The sequence below is a fragment of the Camelina sativa genome, chromosome 14, assembly GCF_000633955.1.
Source record: "Camelina sativa cultivar DH55 chromosome 14, Cs, whole genome shotgun sequence".
NCBI lineage: Eukaryota > Viridiplantae > Streptophyta > Magnoliopsida > Brassicales > Brassicaceae > Camelina > Camelina sativa.
In genome coordinates this window covers 2,775,189-2,794,841 of record NC_025698.1, presented here as the reverse complement: position 1 = coordinate 2,794,841, position 19,653 = coordinate 2,775,189, and the positions used below count along the sequence as shown (strand labels likewise).

General features: G+C 39.1%; 5 protein-coding genes and 1 long non-coding RNA gene across 9 annotated transcripts in view; 2 read left to right on the top strand and 4 right to left on the bottom strand.

Annotated features, from left to right (window-relative positions):
* LOC104739226 (PTI1-like tyrosine-protein kinase 1) overlaps nt 1-2,799 on the top strand; it is a 3,394-nt gene extending 595 nt beyond the window's left edge. For both annotated transcript variants that reach the window (XM_010459509.2, XM_010459510.2), the window contains exons 2-8: nt 724-853; nt 1,094-1,347; nt 1,469-1,595; nt 1,736-2,009; nt 2,102-2,234; nt 2,318-2,404; nt 2,494-2,799. In XM_010459509.2, the coding sequence (XP_010457811.1) occupies nt 769-853; nt 1,094-1,347; nt 1,469-1,595; nt 1,736-2,009; nt 2,102-2,234; nt 2,318-2,404; nt 2,494-2,631 (1,098 nt within the window). In that variant the 5' untranslated portion in view covers nt 724-768 and the 3' untranslated portion in view covers nt 2,632-2,799. The remainder of the gene's footprint in view (nt 1-723; nt 854-1,093; nt 1,348-1,468; nt 1,596-1,735; nt 2,010-2,101; nt 2,235-2,317; nt 2,405-2,493) is intronic.
* LOC104739225 (uncharacterized oxidoreductase At1g06690, chloroplastic) lies at nt 3,257-5,926 on the top strand. The gene is made up of 10 exons (XM_010459508.2): nt 3,257-3,566; nt 3,741-3,832; nt 3,930-3,970; nt 4,074-4,238; nt 4,327-4,349; nt 4,454-4,525; nt 4,764-4,931; nt 5,009-5,091; nt 5,363-5,425; nt 5,561-5,926. The coding sequence occupies exons 1-10, from the start codon at nt 3,326-3,328 to the stop codon at nt 5,744-5,746; spliced, it is 1,134 nt and encodes a 377-aa protein (XP_010457810.1). The 5' UTR covers nt 3,257-3,325; the 3' UTR covers nt 5,747-5,926.
* LOC104739223 (oxygen-evolving enhancer protein 2-1, chloroplastic) lies at nt 6,111-7,697 on the bottom strand. Of its 2 annotated transcripts, none has more exons than XM_010459506.1 (4): nt 7,367-7,697; nt 7,003-7,235; nt 6,851-6,901; nt 6,111-6,551 (listed from the first exon to the last, which is right to left on the bottom strand). In XM_010459506.1, the coding sequence occupies exons 1-4, from the start codon at nt 7,611-7,613 to the stop codon at nt 6,291-6,293; spliced, it is 792 nt and encodes a 263-aa protein (XP_010457808.1). In that variant the 5' UTR covers nt 7,614-7,697; the 3' UTR covers nt 6,111-6,290. The 2 variants fall into 2 exon arrangements, with proteins under 2 accessions (XP_010457808.1, XP_010457809.1); XM_010459507.1 differs by having other exon boundaries at nt 7,363-7,477.
* On the bottom strand, nt 8,369-9,658 carry LOC104743171. Its single transcript, XM_010464282.1, has one exon. It carries the CDS (start codon nt 9,656-9,658, stop codon nt 8,369-8,371), a length of 1,290 nt encoding a protein of 429 aa, XP_010462584.1.
* Nucleotides 9,740-11,381, bottom strand: LOC109128914. Its single transcript, XR_002035238.1, has 3 exons — nt 10,909-11,381; nt 10,458-10,573; nt 9,740-10,074 (listed from the first exon to the last, which is right to left on the bottom strand). It is a non-coding gene; the product is annotated as an uncharacterized LOC109128914 (long non-coding RNA).
* On the bottom strand, nt 11,700-19,165 carry LOC104739222 (DExH-box ATP-dependent RNA helicase DExH2-like). 2 transcript variants are annotated; one of them, XM_010459505.2, is made up of 14 exons: nt 18,946-19,165; nt 18,690-18,780; nt 18,150-18,594; nt 17,955-18,029; nt 17,782-17,826; nt 16,829-16,922; nt 16,665-16,723; nt 16,425-16,550; nt 16,180-16,232; nt 15,869-15,902; nt 15,698-15,787; nt 14,589-15,593; nt 13,389-14,465; nt 11,700-13,298 (listed from the first exon to the last, which is right to left on the bottom strand). In XM_010459505.2, the coding sequence occupies exons 1-14, from the start codon at nt 19,046-19,048 to the stop codon at nt 11,979-11,981; spliced, it is 4,617 nt and encodes a 1,538-aa protein (XP_010457807.1). In that variant the 5' UTR covers nt 19,049-19,165; the 3' UTR covers nt 11,700-11,978. The 2 variants fall into 2 exon arrangements, with proteins under 2 accessions (XP_010457807.1, XP_010457806.1); XM_010459504.2 differs by lacking the exons at nt 17,782-17,826; nt 17,955-18,029; nt 18,150-18,594; nt 18,690-18,780; nt 18,946-19,165 and adding an exon at nt 17,236-17,320.

Genomic DNA, 19,653 nt, shown 5'->3' with positions numbered 1-19,653 from the left:
GCAAGGGCAGAGCAACAAAGTTTGTGAAAGTGGGAAATATTAGTTTTATTTTTTTTTTTTTTTTTTTTTTTTTTTTTTTTTTTTTGTATCTGGATTTGGATTTTGTTTTTTTGGGTAGAAATGGTGTAGTCTCTAGATTCATGCTTTGTATGCCTTCTGGGGTTCATTTTAATCCCTTGACGCATTTAAGTTTCCTTCAAATTTCAATTTTTTTTTTTAACAATTCGAGGAGATACATACATTTTTGGGCAGATCGCTCATCTGGGTTTTTGTTTTCTGATTTGTATATTCTGAGTCTGATTAAAAAATTGTGAGCTTTGATTATTATTGTTTGTGTCCCCATTTCTTTTTTCGATTTTGCATGTAGGAAGAAGTACCCATTGTCTTGGCTATTATATATCAAATGTTGTCAATGTAGTTGGATCATGTGTTTTCTTCTTAATTGAGAATTTTGATTTTGATGATTTTGAATTTGTTGTATTCTGGGCTGCTTTAATTTTGAATAATTGTACCCCTCTTATGTATTCATCTGTTTGATGGTTCTTGATACATGGAACTATACGTAGCTATTTTTGTTTATATCATAGGGTAGTTTGTTTGTGAGTGAAACCTGTACCTTTAGTAGTAAACTGGGTGGGCCAGTAGAAGATCACTTTTTTGGCTCACACATCTGGTCCTATCTCCGTTGCATCTATTATACTCAGTTACTTAAATCTATTTCAGGACCCAAAGGTTGTCAACGATCTAGTATTGAAGAAGTAAACAAGGATGCGCAAGTGGATCTGTTGTAGATGTCAAATGGACGACTCAAATGAAGAGCAACAACTCAAAAGTTCGCAGCAGCAGTCTGATGGTATGTTTACCTAGATGCTACTTAGTAGCTGAAGTATTCTAATTACGCATTGGTTTTACGGTTTTCTTTGAGGGATTTATTCCATGCCCACCTTTGTATAGCAGTTATTATATTTCCAACTCAGGGAAATGAGTTGACATTTAGTTGGAACTTTGAACATTTAATGACTTCATATTGTGTATCTATGAAGTTGGTTTTCAATTTATGCTTATCATGTTGAGTGTCTTCATGTTTATGTAGCAAATCATAAGAATCCAAAACCAGCACCGGTTGCTAAACATGAGGTGAAGAAGGAAGCTCTTCCGATTGAGGTTCCTCCCTTGTCTTTGGATGAGGTGAAGGAAAAGACTGAAAATTTTGGATCAAAGGCACTCATTGGTGAAGGATCTTACGGGAGAGTGTATTATGCAACACTAAATGATGGTGTGGCGGTTGCTCTGAAGAAACTTGATGTCGCACCTGAGGCTGAATCAGATGCCGAATTCTTGAGTCAGGTTATTATTAATCTTCTTCAAATGAGATGAGAGGAGTACTAGTTTATATGCATTTGTTCCAGAAAGTTTGTGTTTACTTCCTCTTTCAACTTGTCGTACTGATAGTTTTGCTCTTCCTTAGGTTTCGATGGTTTCTAGACTGAAGCATGAGAATCTCATTCAATTGCTTGGTTTTTGTGTTGATGGAAACCTGCGCGTCCTTGCATATGAGTTTGCTACAATGGGATCGTTGCATGACATCTTACATGGTAAGATAAGCTTTTTGGACTTTGAGATTCTCTGCTCCAGTCCCTTTGCTAAACAAACCCCATGGTTTGGCCAAAAGTATCCGTTTTTTGTGATAAAAAGGAATCTGTTAATGAAATTGGTTGTTATTGTGCGATTACAGGCAGGAAGGGAGTTCAAGGGGCACAACCAGGTCCAACACTTGACTGGATAACGAGGGTGAAAATAGCGGTTGAAGCAGCTAGGGGTTTGGAATACCTTCATGAGAAGTCTCAGCCTCCTGTAATCCATAGAGACATAAGATCAAGCAATGTCCTTCTTTTTGAAGACTACAAGGCAAAGATTGCTGATTTCAATCTCTCGAATCAAGCACCTGATAATGCTGCTCGTCTTCACTCGACAAGAGTATTGGGAACTTTCGGTTATCATGCTCCAGAGTAATGTGTCTTTAAGCCCTTACTGTTTTTTGTTTTGTGTACTTCTGAATGTCTAATAAAGAGCTAAAATGTTAATCTACTCTCATATGCAGATATGCAATGACTGGACAGTTGACTCAGAAGAGTGATGTGTACAGTTTTGGGGTTGTACTTCTAGAACTTCTTACAGGGAGGAAACCGGTGGATCATACCATGCCTCGAGGTCAACAGAGTCTTGTAACCTGGGTGAGTATACATTCTCCAAACCATAAATTTTGCTTATTACTTGCCCCGTGGCTTACAGTTCCCAATGTATTGGCTCTGGTCAGGCGACACCAAGACTCAGTGAAGATAAAGTCAAACAGTGCATTGATCCAAAGCTAAAAGCTGATTACCCTCCAAAAGCAGTTGCTAAGGTACCTCTCTCCTGAAAAGTTGAAATTGATCACAAAATTTGCAGTTATTCAACGATAACAAATAATAATATGTAATATGGGGAATGCAGTTAGCAGCTGTGGCAGCATTGTGTGTGCAATACGAAGCTGAGTTTAGACCAAATATGAGCATAGTAGTGAAGGCGCTGCAGCCTCTCCTGAAACCTCCAGCTGCAGCGGCAGTTCCATCTCCCGCAACAGAATCTTGAAATATTATCATCATAATTTTTATCAGAATATACTTTAGTACACCATGACCATATATGAAAGAGGTGTGGTTCTGGGAGTGATAAACTATAAAAGATGATTATTATGTCTCTCATTTGATGATTGGTTTTGCACACACAGTTTTGTTGTGCTAGAAGCAAAAAAAAAAAGATAATGGCAAGTTTATTGTTTGCCGTTTTGGTGAGTGGGAGAGACTAGAGAGAGCGAGGAACTCTTGATTATTACTATTTATATATAATGATGATAATGGAATTTGATGATCCCTCAGTTTGTTTGGATGATCAAAATTTTCATAATTCTCTATTTAACTTAAATATAACTTGATAATTGCATTTTTGCGTTAAACTTTTCTGTAACGCACACATCTTCTTTTAGAAGCTATAAAACATGTAAGTGAGATTATCTCACTGAGATATGCTTGCTACTAATAAATGTGGTATGTTTGTAATTAATACTAGTATTTGTGTTTGACTTTTGAGATTAGTAGTAATTAATTAGTTAAACCCAATTAATTAAAATTAAAATTAAAATAATAGAATTTGATTTGTTCGGCCCGCCAACGTCCTACGTGTCAGTCTCACCGTCTCTCAGTTCTCTTCTCTCCCCCAACTTCTTTGGTTCTTTCAATTTCAAAACCCAAAAAACGGAAGCAAAGAAAAAACAAATCACACCACCATGGCCTTGGCTACGCACTTCACCTTCCCTTTAAACAATATTGTTTCGGAAGGATCTCGGGGAAGAGGAAGTCTCGTCCGGAAACTGGTGAGAGCTGTAGCCTCCGGCGATTCCGTGGCTCCAGCGACGAAGGAAGATTCAAAAGTGAAATTGGGTGGCTCCGATTTGAAAGTGACGAAGCTTGGCATCGGAGTCTGGTCATGGGGTGATAACAGCTACTGGAATGATTTCCAGTGGGATGGTCAGTGTTACTTTTTGCAATTTCACTTAATTTCGATTGACACAATTGATTATGCATAATTTTAGTGAGGGTCTCTGGATTTGTTACTTCTTCTCCTCTTTTATGTTTCCCATTTAAGTATTTTCTATGAAGAAAGTTTTGATTTTTTTTGTTCTTCCTATCTGTGAATGGTAGACAGGAAACTTAAAGCTGCTAAAGGTGCTTTCGATATCAGTCTCGATAACGGTATAGATTTTTTCGATACCGCAGAAGTTTATGGTTCCAAGGTAAGAATTCAAATGCTCATTACTCTTCTTCCTTAAGTGGTTCTTGTTGTTCAGAAAGTATTGGGAATTCTCACATTCTTGTCTCCATCTTTTATAGTTTTCCCTGGGTGCTATAAGCTCTGAAACTCTTTTAGGAAGGTATATTCTTTTTAAACTGTATTACGGATTCATGTGACAGTGTTGTGTCACTATCCTCATAGATAATTCTTATTTGACTGTCATTGGTGATATTTTTCAACAGATTCATCCGTGAGAGAAAAAAGAGATATCCCGGAGCTGAGATTTCAGTTGCAACAAAGTTTGCTGCTTTGCCATGGCGTTTGGGTCGTGAAAGTGTTATCACTGCTCTTAAAGATTCCCTTTCCCGCCTTGAGCTTTCATCTGTTGATCTCTATCAACTCCATTGGTAATGTACCCCTCCCTCATTCATGTTGGAGTTAAAAACACTGTAAGGCCAAGGGAACTATCTCACTATTTGCTTGGTTATATTTCAGGCCTGGACTATGGGGAAATGAAGGTTCTTTCTTAAGATCCTGCATTGAACCTACCTACTTTGAACAAGAGACTTGTCGCTTTTGGTAAATCATATGAAATCTGATGACACCGTGAATTATATTATAGGATATCTCGATGGTCTTGGGGATGCTGTTGAACAAGGACTTGTGAAGGCTGTTGGTGTCTCTAACTACAGCGGTATCATTTCAATCTGTTTTTCTTTTTCTTTCTCGCAGATGATGAGGACTTGAAAGAAAACAACACTTATATCAGGATGTGAAACTTTTCCTTGTTAATGCTAAGATACATCTTCTCCAATTTAAAGAAATAGAGAAAGTAGAAAGAATAATGGGTTCGGTAATGCACATCATATGTTACTTTATTGAGCTCTCAAAGTTATCATACTCACTCACTGTTGTGGGTGACGCTTTTTCAGAGAAGCGGCTACGTGATGCTTATGAGAGACTCAAAAAGAGAGGCATTCCTCTGGCCTCAAATCAAGTCAACTACAGTCTGATATACAGAGCTCCAGAACAGACTGGTGTAAAGGATGCTTGTGATGAACTTGGAGTTACTTTGATTGCATATTCCCCTATCGCTCAAGGTGATTTGCCTTATTCTCCTTTGCTTTGTGGTCAAGTCTATTACATTTTCCGTTATTTTCTTCTTCTGTTTTTCTAGGTGCTCTAACTGGTAAATACACCCCAGAGAACCCACCCTCAGGTCCTCGGGGTCGCATTTATACGCGTGAGTTCTTAACAAAGGTAATAGCTTTGACTGCATAGATCTATGTTATTTACCGCAGGCATATATCGCTGCAAAACTATAGTTACATTTAAAATACTCTCTGAGTCTTCCAGGAAACGATTTACATCTCATTGTTATAAACCTGCCTATTTTCTCCTCTAGTCCTGCTATCTTCTAAGGAAGTTCTGTTTTGACAAATACACAGATCAATGTACCTATGCAAAATTTATCAATATGTAGCATAAACCTGTCAAATATCTTCACTAACTATGACTTGTGACGTTACAGCTCCAACCTCTGTTGAACAGAGTCAAACAAATTGGTGAAAACTACAGCAAAACGCCTACACAGGTTTGTTTTGTTCTTGCTTATGCGCTCTATTTTTCGTTTTCCCTGCCAAGGTTGAAGTCCAAAATTGTAAGGATGGAGTTCTCTATTTGCATCGAATCATACGCCCTTCTTGTTTTGTTGTGTTGTTCTGTGCAGGTAGCATTGAACTGGTTGGTGGCACAAGGGAACGTGATACCCATCCCAGGAGCCAAGAACGCAGAACAAGCAAAAGAGTTCGCGGGAGCGATAGGTTGGAGTCTGACAGAGAATGAAGTGAGTGAGCTGCGGTCCCTCGCCTCTGAGATAAAACCTGTCGTTGGTTTCCCTGTTGAGTATCTCTGAACTCATAAAAACTCTGTTTGCAGCACTTGTAAAGCTCAAAGGTCACAATATGAAACTAAAGTAGCATATAGATGATGGTAAAATATTGTAATACATATGCAAATAAAATCTCTTTGCCCTTCAAGAATTTTACAGTAGCCAAGCAAATGACTGGAAAAATAGAGGGCCTTTGGCACTTGATTTTTAAGAGATCTAGTTATAGTCACACGTCTCAATTCGTCTGCATTTCGATCTCACGTTGAACTAAGAGACCCATTTTATTCGTACTTGTCAAATCAGCTTCAAGAGAGCTTTCTTCATGGTCTTTAGGGTTTTTCGTCTATAGCTTCTTCCTGAGTCAGCGTCTTTACTTTGAGAAATAATCTACTGAAAATAGTTTTTTTTTTAGAAAACTTGAAAAGAGTCTGTTATCACAGGTACACAAGTGAAGCCGCAAAGGTGACATGATCTTGATATGTCTCAAAAGCTCGGTTCCATAATCCTTTTTTTACAATAGACAAATGAAGAAGGCAAGCAGAGCACAGTTATGTTGTGTTGCTTTCACCTAAGCAACACTGAAAGAAGTGGCTGCGTTCTCAACAAATTTCCTGGCTCCCTTGAACCACCTCTTGTCTCCAGCTTGTGCTTTGCAGATGTAAAGCTTCCCTCCGTTCACAGTGGCTGTGATCAGCTGATGCTTTCCACCTTCATCTCCATCAGCCGTTCTTGTCAACACAGACAAGTAATAGTACGGTTTTCCACCAACGTCCTGAGATGATGAGTCCAGAATGTTTGCGGTAGCCACTGCATTGTTGTCAAAGCCTCCCTGCAAGAAACATCAGATTCACACACACAGTTAGGAGCTGATAATCTCACTCCATATAAGATTATAAGGTAACAATGTTGATACGTCGATTTAGGTAGAGTTTATTTCTCTCTCTTTGTTAGTTTTGTGTGCATAAGAGAATACAATCTTGCTTATAAGACTCATCCAAACCTAGAGAGATCTTTGGAGGTTATCAGTTGGCAACAAGGGATAGAATGTGTTCTTTGTGGGTGTTTGATTTTCATATTCTACTCTATCAGCTTCAACTTTACATTAACAAAAGACAATTGGAAGTTTACCTCAGAGGCAGTCTCACCGAAGTAAGCTTGTTTCCCTAGGAGGTAATTAACCTGCAAAAACCCAAAAATCAAATCACCATTCAGTCTCACAGTTCATTTGAGTTATTGATTCATTACAATATCTTTATAGATTGCGGAGTAAAACTAAAGACCTGAGAGAGGAACTCTTCAGGAGAACCGTAGTCAGTGATGGACTTCTTGTCGGTAGGAGTGACCATGACATTGAGATTGCTAGTGGCATCGAAGTTGTCTTCGTACCTAAGGACTTGTCCTGGATACTCAATCTCTTTGCTTGGGTTCCATTTTGCTGGCACCTGGACTTTGAATCCATCTCCATTGTATGGCATGAAGTCTGTGTTCGCCTTTGGCTTCCCAAACACGTTTGCTGCAACGAACCAAAAAAAAAAAAAACAGAGAAAACAAAACCAAGAATATGTTTTCAAGATTCTTTATTTGGTCTGAAACTGACATGATCCAAGATTATCTGATTTTTGTTTTATATATGTTATTCGGTACCTGCTTCACCGTAGGCGGCATCAGCGGGAGATACTCTGGAACCAACAGCGGCAGCGCCGACGAGGAGCGTGAGAGCAAGACGGCGAGAGACGGCGGAGTTATCCTCTTCATGAGTCTGTTGGGCTTTACAGATGATCTGAACAGGTTTGGAGAGTGACACGTGACGCTGGGATGAGGAGGAAGATGATGATCGTGCGGCTGAGGAAGCCAATGCGCTCTGGTGCAGGAAACACGCGCTGTACGCCATTCTCTCTTTCTGTATGTCTCTCTTTCTCGCTCGGTGTGTGGTCTCTCTGTGGTTAAGTTATGAAAGTGTTTTTGAGGATTGTGGAGTGTGTTAATGTATGGAGGTGAAACGAAGAGTGAAGCTGATTGGCTGGTTTCGGATATTGGAGGATCTCTGTGTTGATGTCCAGATAAGATTGTTGAGGTCTTGTAATGTGCCACGTGGCAGATACGCTTCCTTCTTGTTCCACGTCAGATTTTTTCTTTTCTTTTTTTTTGGTCAACCATGTATTCCAAGATCAATCCCGAAAAAGATTGATTAATAATGGCTTACCTCCTTTTCTGCTCATACACTACATTTCTTGATTAATAATGGTTTTCCTCTTTTCAGTTACATACTTAGAGCAAACCCAATACACATACTCAAATCTTTTAATAATACTAAAGATAATACAAATTTCTTCACATCCTTCCTTTTAACTTTTGTCCTCCCATTAGTTATCCTTGGGTGTCTAACTTTTTTTATTAAAAAAAATGTTTAAAGTATATTTTATAATATCATAAATGTTAGTTGTATAATTTATGCAATATTAAGAAAATAAAAACTAGTAGTAGAATACATTTACTAAAAAAAACAAATATATTACATTAAAAAACTTTAAAACATATATTACAATCCTAAAAAAACCACATATTTAAAACTGAATACAATTTAAAAAAAAACATATAATGATAGAAACATATGAAAGCATTATGAATAACATAATTAGCATCGGTCTAATATCGAGTTGTGCCAAATTTTTGCCAGATATGTTCAACCAAATCAGCTTTAAGCCGTCGATGTTGCGTTGTATCACGAACTTGATTCCAATCACCAATCACTTCGTCGAGGTTGTTAATCCTATCTGTAGAATATGTTAAATCGACACGTGAAGTCCGACTTCCTTCTCGTTGATGGAATTCTGCTGTATTGTACAGGCTGTATCCATCTCGTTCATCTTCTACTATCATATTGTGCAATATGATACATGCTCGCATTATCTTTCCTATTTTTGCCTTATCCAAAAAAAGTGCAGGATTTTTAACAATCGCAAAACGAGCTTGCAAGACTCCAAAAGCACGTTCGACATCTTTTCGGGCAGCTTCTTGACACCTTGCAAATAATGATGCTTTCGGGTCTTGTGGAAGTGAAATTGATTGGATGAATGTTGCCCATCTCGGATATATACCATCAGTGAGGTAGTAAGCCATATTGTAATGTCGTCCGTTGACAAAGTAATCTACTCTCGGAGCTCGACCTTCTAAGATGTCATCAAAAACTGGTGAACGGTCAAGAACATTGATATCATTTAAAGTACCTGGAGGACCAAAAAATGCATGCCAAATCCAGAGATCTTGCGATGCCACAGCCTCTAAAACGATTGTAGGTTTTCCAGATCCACGAGAATACTGTCCTTTCCAAGCTGTTGGACAATTCTTCCATTCCCAATGCATACAATCAATGCTTCCGATCATCCCGGGAAATCCGCGGTCCTCTCCTAAATTGAGTAATCGTTGGAGATCCTCTGATGTAGGTCTTCTTAGGTACGTATCTTGAAACAAATATATAATTCCCTCCACAAAATTTTCCAAGCATTGCATTGCGGTGCTATCTGCGAGGCGGAGGTACTCGTCAACCGCATCAGATGCACACCCATATGCCAAAATACGAATGGCTGTTGTACACTTTTGTAATCCAGACAGACCCAACCTTTTGGTAGCATCTCTTCTTTGTTGGAAATATGATACTTCATTGGATAGTGCCTCAACAATACGAATGAACAATGATTTGTTCATTCGAAAACGACGACGGAAACTACCAGCAGAGAACGTAGCATTTTCGCTGAAATAATCATTCCATAATTGAATATGCCCTTCTTCGTGTTGTCTATCAATATAAGCTCTTGGCCGCCTTGAAGTAGTTGGTTGTTGATCATTGCCATAATCATCTAGGCAATTTTGGAATAGATTGCCAAAATGTTCATCAAAAAATTCATCATATTCATTATCTAAATCTGGGGAAGACATGATAATAAGAAATGAGAGATTTTTTAAGAGAAAGTTGGGATGAGAGATTTTTTAAGTGTGAATAAAACACAAGGAATATGAGTTCTCGTTTGCTATATATACACAAGGAAGACTGAATATGATTCTCGTTTGCTATATATACACAAGTGGGGAAAGAAAAACACAAAAAAGTTCACGGGCGTTCTTCTCTTGTTGTTCACGGTCGGTGTTCTCTTGTTGTTCTCTTGTTGTTCACGTGCTTTGTTCTCTTGTTGTGGTGAAAGAAAAACACAAAAAACCAAGACCAGAGACTTGTTGTTCTCTTGTGCCGACTTGAGATCACAAGGAGAAAGTCACGGGAAGATCAGAACCAAGACCAGAAACTTGTTGTTCTCTTGTGCCGACGTGAGATCAGAACCAACACATGAGATAAGAACCTATCAACAAACAAGAGCAGAACAACTTAGCATTGAAAACAGAACATAACCACTTAACATTGATTAAAACGAAACAAGAACAGAACTACCAAGCATTTACTAAGTTCTTAACTACCAAGCATTGACAACATACAAAAAATCAAGACCTTTTAATTCTACAAACAAGACTCCCTTCTAGTTTAAGTGTTACAACTGTTTTTATTCTAAAAGACTACCTTTTTTATTTCTACAAATGTTTTTAGTGTTTAAGTGTTACAACTACCAAACATTTACTAAGTGCTTAACTACCAAGCAATAAATCAATCGGATTCTACTTTAAAAAAACAAGACTATGGTCATAAGCATTAAACCAAATCCAATATATGAGTCGGTTATGATCAAACCTGATGTGTGAATGCATAAGCTAATGCTCTTTCCCTTCTCATTGTTGCCTCATGCTTGTGCAGCATACCCGCTTCCACTTGTGCCTTGGACTGATTGCTGTCGTTCCACTTCTTGCCTACATTGGAGAAACCATAGAAGCCAAGGTTACAGTTGCTCACATTCATGAGTGGCTATAGCACACACAAGTTCTAATCAAGCTAAACCTGGATCAAGAGTATAAAGCATAGTGAATAGAGAACAGATTAACAAAGTTGGAACCATTTCGCTTGTATGGCTAATCTAATCCTACTCAGAAAAGAATTGATTCTGATGACATCAATTTTTGACCATTTCGCTTTTTTAAAGCTAAGTGCTTTGATAAAACCCCAAAAGACAAAACAGTTAGATTCTAATAGAAAAGACCCTTTTGTATACTATACGGGAGAAGAAGAGAAGAGGAGGAAATGGAACCTGAGAGAGAGAACTTCATTTTAGATTTGGAAGCAGAGGGGAACTCAAAACCTTCTAAAAATCCGAATCCGACTCCTTCTTTGTTGTAACAACGGGCTTCGTATCGACGATTTGATGAGTAGTCTCTGGCTCTTCTCCTTCTTCTTCTTCGGATTCATCAAATGATATCAATCTCTTGTGTTTCTTCTTCTTGCTCTCCTTCGATTTCTTAGGAGATGATTGCTCCTCCTCTTCTTCGGATTCATCTGATGATATCGATCTCTTGTGTTTCTTCTTCTTGCTCTCCTTCGCTTTCTTAGGAGACTGCTCCTCCTCCTCCTCTTCGGCCGCGTGTCTCTTCGATTTCTTCGAGGGTTTCGTCTTCTAAAGGCGACGAGGCGAGATCGGTTTAGAGGACGACGAGGCGAGATCGAATCGATCGGAAGAAAAAGAGGACGATGCGAGAGCTATTGTCGTGATGTTCTTTTGTGTTTCTCTCGTTTCGATATTGTCGAGAGAAAGAAAGAAAACGAAGAGAAGATAAAACTGAATAATAAAAAACAAAAAAAACAAAACTCAACCAATACAAATTATACACGTGTCGGGTCTCTGCTACTCTCAAAGGATCACCGCAGAGACACAGATCTCTCAAAAATTAGAATTAAAACTTTTTTTTTTTTGTTTCTATTACTAAAAAAATCAGAGACATCCCAAGAAATTGTGCAACAGGATTGCTCTTACATACATGCGTATAAGTTTAAAACCCTGATAAGAAACAATGTTTTAACCGATAGAACAATGGCGGCACTAAGTGAGTGAGAAGAACTAGTTACAAATCATCTACTAGTACAACAATAATAAGCTAACAAAATCGTTGAATTTTCTTAGTCTATTACACCTATGGTAAGTACCATTTGAATTTTTCGTTGTATGGAAAAAAACACCTAAATGCTCATCAGAACACTAAAGTGTAATGGGCATGCTACTTCTCTTCTTGTTTGTCCTTGCGAGTAACCCTTCTTGGCTTGACTTTCTGTTTCGCTTCCTAATGGTTCTCCTTTAGTGCAGATTCAGTTGGTGCAGCGTTTGCGTCACACTGGATTGGAAGGTACGCTCACTTTTTCTGACTTGTTCCCTGACTTTCGCTCTGTTTTTTCACCGCATTGTTCTTGTTGCCCATCAGTAGAAGGTACTTTCTCTTCCATACTGTTACCCGAATCAAAGTTCTTAGCTAATTTGCGTTTTTTCCTTTTTGGTTTCTTAGCCGCTGGAGCAGTGTTTGGGTCAGGTTCCTCATTACCACTGACAAGATTCAGTGGAATGCTCTCTTTCTCTTTGTCCGGATCCAACCGCCTGACTAACTTAGGCTCTTTTCGCTCATTCCCATTAGCCAGATCAGAAGGCTTGTTCTCTTCAATGTTCCCCAACTCCAGGTTGTTGTCGGATTTGTGCTTTTTGGACCTTGATCGCTTATTTTTTGGTTGTTTAGCCGATGAAGCAGCTTCCATTAGAGTAGTGCTTGGGTCAGGTTGTTCATTCACATTAGCAAGATTGAAAGGCAAGCTCTCTTCCATGTTACCATAATTAGATTTGTTAGGTAGATTAAGCTCCGTTTGCTCATTATCCTTAGTCAGATCAGAAGGCATGTTCTCTTCCATATTCCCTAAATCCAAGTTGTTGGCTGACTTAGGCTCTGTTAGCTCATTCCCATTTGCCAGATCGGAAGGCTTGCTAGTTTCCATCATCCCCAAATCCATATCGTTGCCTGATTTGCGTCTTTTGGACCTTGATCGCTTCTTTTCTGGTTGCTTAGCCGCTGAAGCATCTTCCGTTTGAGAAGTGTTTGGGTCACGTTGCTCGTTTCCATGGGCGAGATTAGAAGGAATGCTCTCTTTCTCCCTACCCAGATCCAACTTGCAGACTGACTTAGGGTCTTTTTGCTCATTCCCATTAGCCAGATCAGAAGGAGTGTTCACTTCCATGCTCCCCAAGTTCTCTTCAATGTTCCCCAAATCCACATTGTTGGGCGACTTGCACCTTTTGGACTCTGACTGTATCTTCTTTTGTTGTGTAGCCGCTGAAACATCTTCCACTCGAGCAGTGTTTGGGTCAGGTTGCTCATTCCTATCAGCGAGATTTGAAGGCACGCTCTCTTCCATATTACCCAAACCCAACTTGTTGGCTAGCTTTGACCCCATTGGAGTAGTTTTCGGGTCATGCTCCTGAAGCTCATTGGGGTTAGCGGAAGGTATGTCATCTTTGGGACTCGTTGCATCTGGCACTGAAGCAATAGGTTGCACAGCTACAGTTTGAACCGAAGATCGAGCGAGGCTATCATATGAGAGAATACAAGCTATTGCATACATAGAAGCACCGAGATGAGGCGGCATATTTTCCTTTGGATGTTTAACCTACAAAATGCAAATGAAAAGTTGAAAGACGCCATTGCCAAAATAAAATAATGAAAATCTTAAATCGTAATGATCATATAACTCATCTACCTTGAACAATATGGACGCCATTAGCCTCTCTCTCATGATGTACATTTGAGCAATTTCAAGAGCTGTAACCTTGAAAGGCAGCCACCGATCCACTATTACCTTTACTGGATTTTCCGGCGCAAGCATTACTTTCTCTCCAGCCCTAACACCTTCTTTATCTATGTCCATCGTGTCTCCTACATTTTCTACTACGTGGTCTTCCTCGTCGTCACTCTTATCAGCATCATAGCTCTCTGTAGGAGACACGGCTATCTCTCTTGAAAAAAGTAACAAAGGTAAAGTGGGAAGAACAGTGCAGCTTCTTATCTGCACACCCCAATCTCCTCGAGTAATCTCATCAAAAACAATTAAAGCTTCGTCATACTTGGTAGAGGACATGTCGACATTGTTTGATAGCGAGGGCACACGAACTTTGGCTCCAGTAATAGTCTCTACGATAGATCTTGTCTGGTTCTTGGAAACTGGGCACATCCTTCCCAACATAGGGTACAATCCTACTGCTATAACAGCACGGAGAATACCCGGATCATGAGCATTCAGGCTACAGTTTGAACTGCTAGGGATGACCCCATGTCTTTTAAGTTCTCCCTGAAGCTTGCGACACAGATCATCCAGCCTCTTCATTACAATTTGGGAGATGAAGTACTTTGAACAAAACTCGTTAGCTCGACCACTTTCTTTTGCATTTTTCCAGCACTGAAAAGCCGCGACAGTCGCAAGATGATCACTATGGTCCCCATAAAGTGATGCAAGTTCATGTTTTGCAGCATTAGCTTTTTTTCTATCACCTGGCAACAAGGGCATGATAAACGGATCCTTCTCGTCGGCTGCACATGCCAGAATAAGTGCTGGATCTAAACAGTTCACTAATACGGCGAAATAAATCATCTTGCTAATCCGAGGATGAACTGGAAGCTGACCAAATTTCTGTCCAAGTTCTGTCAGCTCTTCTTGAGGAGTCAACGCTCCAATATCTTTAAGGATGATTAAGGCATTTGCAATACTTTGAGCAACAGGCGGGTCCATCAATTTCTGAAGGAAATCATTTACGTCGCAATTCGGATCCAGCATCTTAACCTAACATATTATTGAGAGACATCAGTAAGAAATCAAGTAAGCAACAAGTCTCAAACAGGATGCTACCATGCCTGAACAACATTAAACACCACAGAAAAAAATCTACGTTAGAAAGAACAGCACCTGCAAGCAGAGTTCATCCACTGGCATTCTCTTAACTTCAGGAACTCTATATTCGGGCAAAGACGCTTCCCGGAGTTTAGAATATAGATGATAACAAACGCCTGGTTGACAACGGCCTGCTCGACCAGCCCTCTGTTTTGCATTTGCTTTTGATACCCAAGAAGATTGGAGCGTTGACACATCATTAAAAGGGTCATAACTCTTTTCCTTCATCCGGCCGCTATCTATCACATAAACCACATCATCGATAGTAACTGCTGATTCAGCAATATTGGTCGCAAGCACAATTTTGCGACAACCTCGACGGGGGCGATCAAAAACTTTCTTCTGTTCCTCAGCCGGAACCCGTGAGTGAAGACATAGAATACTGAATTTACCACTATCTGCAAAATGGGGATTCTCAAGCAATTTCTCTTTTGTTTTCCTGATTTCCTCCCATCCAGGTAGAAAAACAAGAATGGCACCATCTTTTGAATCGCTGCATATTTTCTTCATTAACTTCACTATAAGACCCACATCTACTTCTTCTGGTTTCATTGTCGCCATATACTTATCAAGTAAGACTTGTGCTTGCTGAGAATTGGACTGGATGTTATCTGCATGTTCCCTGATTATTTGAGCAGTTTCAATTTGATTCTCTTTTTCGGCCACTTCTAATGCGGTTATACCTTCTTTGGACTTCAGTGTACAGTTAGCGCCAAATGAAAGGAGCTTGCAGACATCGCTAACCCTGCCCTTTCCAGCAAAGACCATAAGTGGTGTTAGCCCGGTCGTTAAATTCTGGTAATTGTAAACCTCATGACTTCCTTCAGAAGAAATTAGATCTAAGAGACAATCAAACTCATCATTTGTCCATGCCAAGTCTATTGCTTCGTCTAAAGCAACTTTTTCTTCATCTTTAAAATCATGCTTGTTACTTGGTAAGTTCGAGTCAGCAGAAAGTAGATGATTATTCTTGTCTGATATCAGGACAGAAAGTGCATCTTCCAGAAAATAGGTTCGGACCTGTAGATACGGACACAAAAATATTGTTTTCCAATACAATGAGACTAAGTAGCAAATTCTAGAAAGAGATAGATAGAGAGAGACACAAAGAGAGAGGAACTAACTGGATGAGTGAATCCAGGCACCCGGACAACCGGGCAACCTCCGAAATATTCGGAAAACCTCTCAGCATCAAGAGTAGCACTCATTAAAATCTGTCACCACAGAAAATATTCATTCTTATGTTTTAATCTATCATCGCAATGGAAAACGAAGAAGAGCATAACATAACTAACCAGTCGGAGATGAGGATTAGATGGAAGCAAGTCTCTGCGGAAAAAAAAACATCACAAATTGATCTGAGTTCTGCCACTCATCCAATGATAAAAACATATATATCTGCGGGTAATTATCGTTTCCATCGCTTAGCTTCAAATAAAGAATTCAAATACAAGGGTACAAGTGTATAGCAATGCATCTAAATTATAGTTCGACAGCAATTAAATGAGTCATATGATCAGCTGTTTTCCGTCATATCTACTTGACTTTTTTTGGCTCACTTTGACAGGCTGAGCACCTCAGTGTCTTAGAAGGCTAGAGAATGTACCTTAAAATCATTAACATGAAATCAGAGTAGGAGTCCCTTTCATGGATTTCATCCTGTAAAGTGACCCACAGGTCAGTGACCAATAAAGACAACTACAAAATCAATTTAGAGCAGAAGAGCACAACGAAGAGAACCTAAACTAAGAAGTGATTGTTAAAACATTAATGTGTTAACATTTGATGAATGGAAACGCATACTTAATAAACACATGAAAAACATATTATGAATCAAACAAGAATGTTTACCACAATAATGTGAGTTATATCAGGAACACAGCTGTTCACGCCTTTGCCTATAAGCACCCTCAATAGAATGCCATTTGTACAGAAAACAACAGATGACCCTCTTCCACCTTCACTTTGCAGTCGAACCTAGATTTGTATTATAAAGTCAATGATATATCGAGAGAGAAAACATTCATTTAGCCCTGAGAGCTTGTGCGTCTATCATATGGATAAGTATGTCTACGAACAAAGACCCCTTACCTTGTAGCCGACGGTTTTCCCAATAGTTTCACCTCTTTCCCAAGATATTCTATCAGAAACTTCAAATTAGGAATGAAGGCAATAAGCAAGGAGTTAGCCGCTTATACTGCATGCATTTGAATTACAAATCTGAAAACCTCACAAATGTTGAATTAGATTACTACCTGAAATAGCTGAGATACGACGTGGTTGGGTGCAAATGATTTTGCACGCTTCTTGCTTACTATACCACATATGATCTAGAAGATATTGAGGCACCTAAAATATCAACAACTGAGGCACCTGAGATACTACTATTTGAAAGAGAATACGAATTATAGAAATTGAGTGATATGGTAATACCATGTAAAAGAACACAAACCGTTATTCCACACACTTAAACTCAATTTTTTCACAATTCATAAATATTATGTAGCTTAGGACATGAAAACTGACAAGTTGAACCTAGAAAATCACAACCTGTGATGAATACTTGACCCCACCAGAAGAAAACAAAACAGAATAAATAGCAACAGGGAAAACCACTGTAAAGCGTTTATACTAGCTACAAAGAACAAGAGGAAACACGTACCTGAGTAGTTTTCCCACAACCAGTTTCACCAGCAATAAGAACAACCTGCATTTCGAATAAGAATGAATAAAGACTCCTTCAAAATCAGTGGAAATCCCCACTGAAAGCACAATCATTTACATACTGAATCCTGATATAGTGGAACAAATTAAATATCTAGAGCNTTGGGTGCAAATGATTTTGCACGCTTCTTGCTTACTATACCACATATGATCTAGAAGATATTGAGGCACCTAAAATATCAACAACTGAGGCACCTGAGATACTACTATTTGAAAGAGAATACGAATTATAGAAATTGAGTGATATGGTAATACCATGTAAAAGAACACAAACCGTTATTCCACACACTTAAACTCAATTTTTTCACAATTCATAAATATTATGTAGCTTAGGACATGAAAACTGACAAGTTGAACCTAGAAAATCACAACCTGTGATGAATACTTGACCCCACCAGAAGAAAACAAAACAGAATAAATAGCAACAGGGAAAACCACTGTAAAGCGTTTATACTAGCTACAAAGAACAAGAGGAAACACGTACCTGAGTAGTTTTCCCACAACCAGTTTCACCAGCAATAAGAACAACCTGCATTTCGAATAAGAATGAATAAAGACTCCTTCAAAATCAGTGGAAATCCCCACTGAAAGCACAATCATTTACATACTGAATCCTGATATAGTGGAACAAATTAAATATCTAGAGACCCATATAACCTGATTGGATTCCACTGCAGATATAATGGCGTCGCGAAAAGATGTGATGGGAAGCTTTGCTCGTGCTTCAAAGATCTGTAAGATCAACAAATACAAGAGTATTTCATTTACTCAACAGCGCATGCTTTGTGCTTTCTGAAACTGGACTCTGAATTGATAATAATACAATCTTGTGAGAATACATTAATTACTAACCTGTCGAAAACGTTTATCTGTTTCCAGTCTAGAATTCAGAGATGCCGCGTTCTTTTTAATATCGTTTTTTGTCAACTGAGGTTTCAGGAAGAATTCATCTTTCCAATTACTGCGGGCGTTTCCAGTATATATACCCAATGCTGTCCCAGTAGTATCGCCATCACAAGGTGGATAGCGAGTAAATAAGTCGTGGAGAACAGCTTTTGCCTCAGGTGGAAACGACACACATTTGAGCTTCTCTTGAGGTATCATCTTCTTTCTTGGAGCGCCTCCTTTCTGAAATCTGGTTTCATACTTATGTTTGCTGTATGAATTTGAAAAGCCATCTCCTTCTCTTCCTTTCTGATTTCTGGTTTCATACTTATGCTTGCTCTCTGACTTTGAAATGCCGTCTCCACTCCCAGCTTTACTTTTAAAAAGAGTTAGACGCCTTTCTTCCCCACTCCTATACAAAATCCAAGAAAGGTCAGAAACTAGGGCACTCTCTAGTAACATATACCCAAAACATCAAACAAAAATTGCATAAAGGCTGTGACTGACCCGTGACTTTTTGATTGGAGACCCATCCGTCGGCACATCTGATGGATAATGCCACGTTCGCCATTTGTAAGATGCTGCTCAAAGACGTAAGCTACACAATAGAAAGCCAAACAAACTTGCATTCAATAACATTCCGATAGAAATCACCGAAGCTAACAATAACTAAAACACCACAGCGAGTATTGGAGTTCATATGAGAGTAATAGCTGAAGAAACGTTATCAAAACAAAGGAGTCTAATAACTAATAAAACTCACAATCGTTCCCGGAGGCGCGAAACTCCTCAAGGAGCTTAGTGGCCCAAGCCTCAGTGGTTGCGCAGAGAGTAATATGTTTCGTATTCTTCTTCTTCCTCACCATCGCTTTTTTTAAGGGTTTCTCTGACTCTCGAGACACTAGTGTGCAGAGACTGTACGGCGGCGGCTTGTGTTTTCCGGTTTAGCTCTCCGCCTCCCTCTTCTTTTTTTCTTTTTCTCGCCAACATAAATTTAATTTTTTTATTATCGAAATTACCAAAAAAAAACTCCTTACTGGATAATTATTGGGCCTATTGGGCCATAATTAGGTTAACAAACAAAAACACTTGGAAGATCTGCACACGCAGCTGATTCATTCCCCCCTGCACCCTTACGTTTCAAATTTCAAAAAAATAAAACGACGTTATCTCTGTCTCTCTCTCTCTCTCAAATTGAGCGTGTTTCTCGGGTGAAATCGTCCGCCTGATTGTGTTTTTCTCAGTCACACTGTTTCCGCCGTCAAAGAAATCAAATGATATGTTGATGAAGCGAAACCTAAGTCCCTTGTGCAGATCCGTGCTCAGATTCATCGATTTATCAGTTTGTAGAGCCATGGCTTGTTTTCTCGATTGCTTCCGCGCCAGAGACGATCGCTCTACTAGTAATCTCGTCTCTCACTCTTCGCTCGCCAATCCCAGAGTAACTCTTTCGCTTCTCTTGCTTATTTTT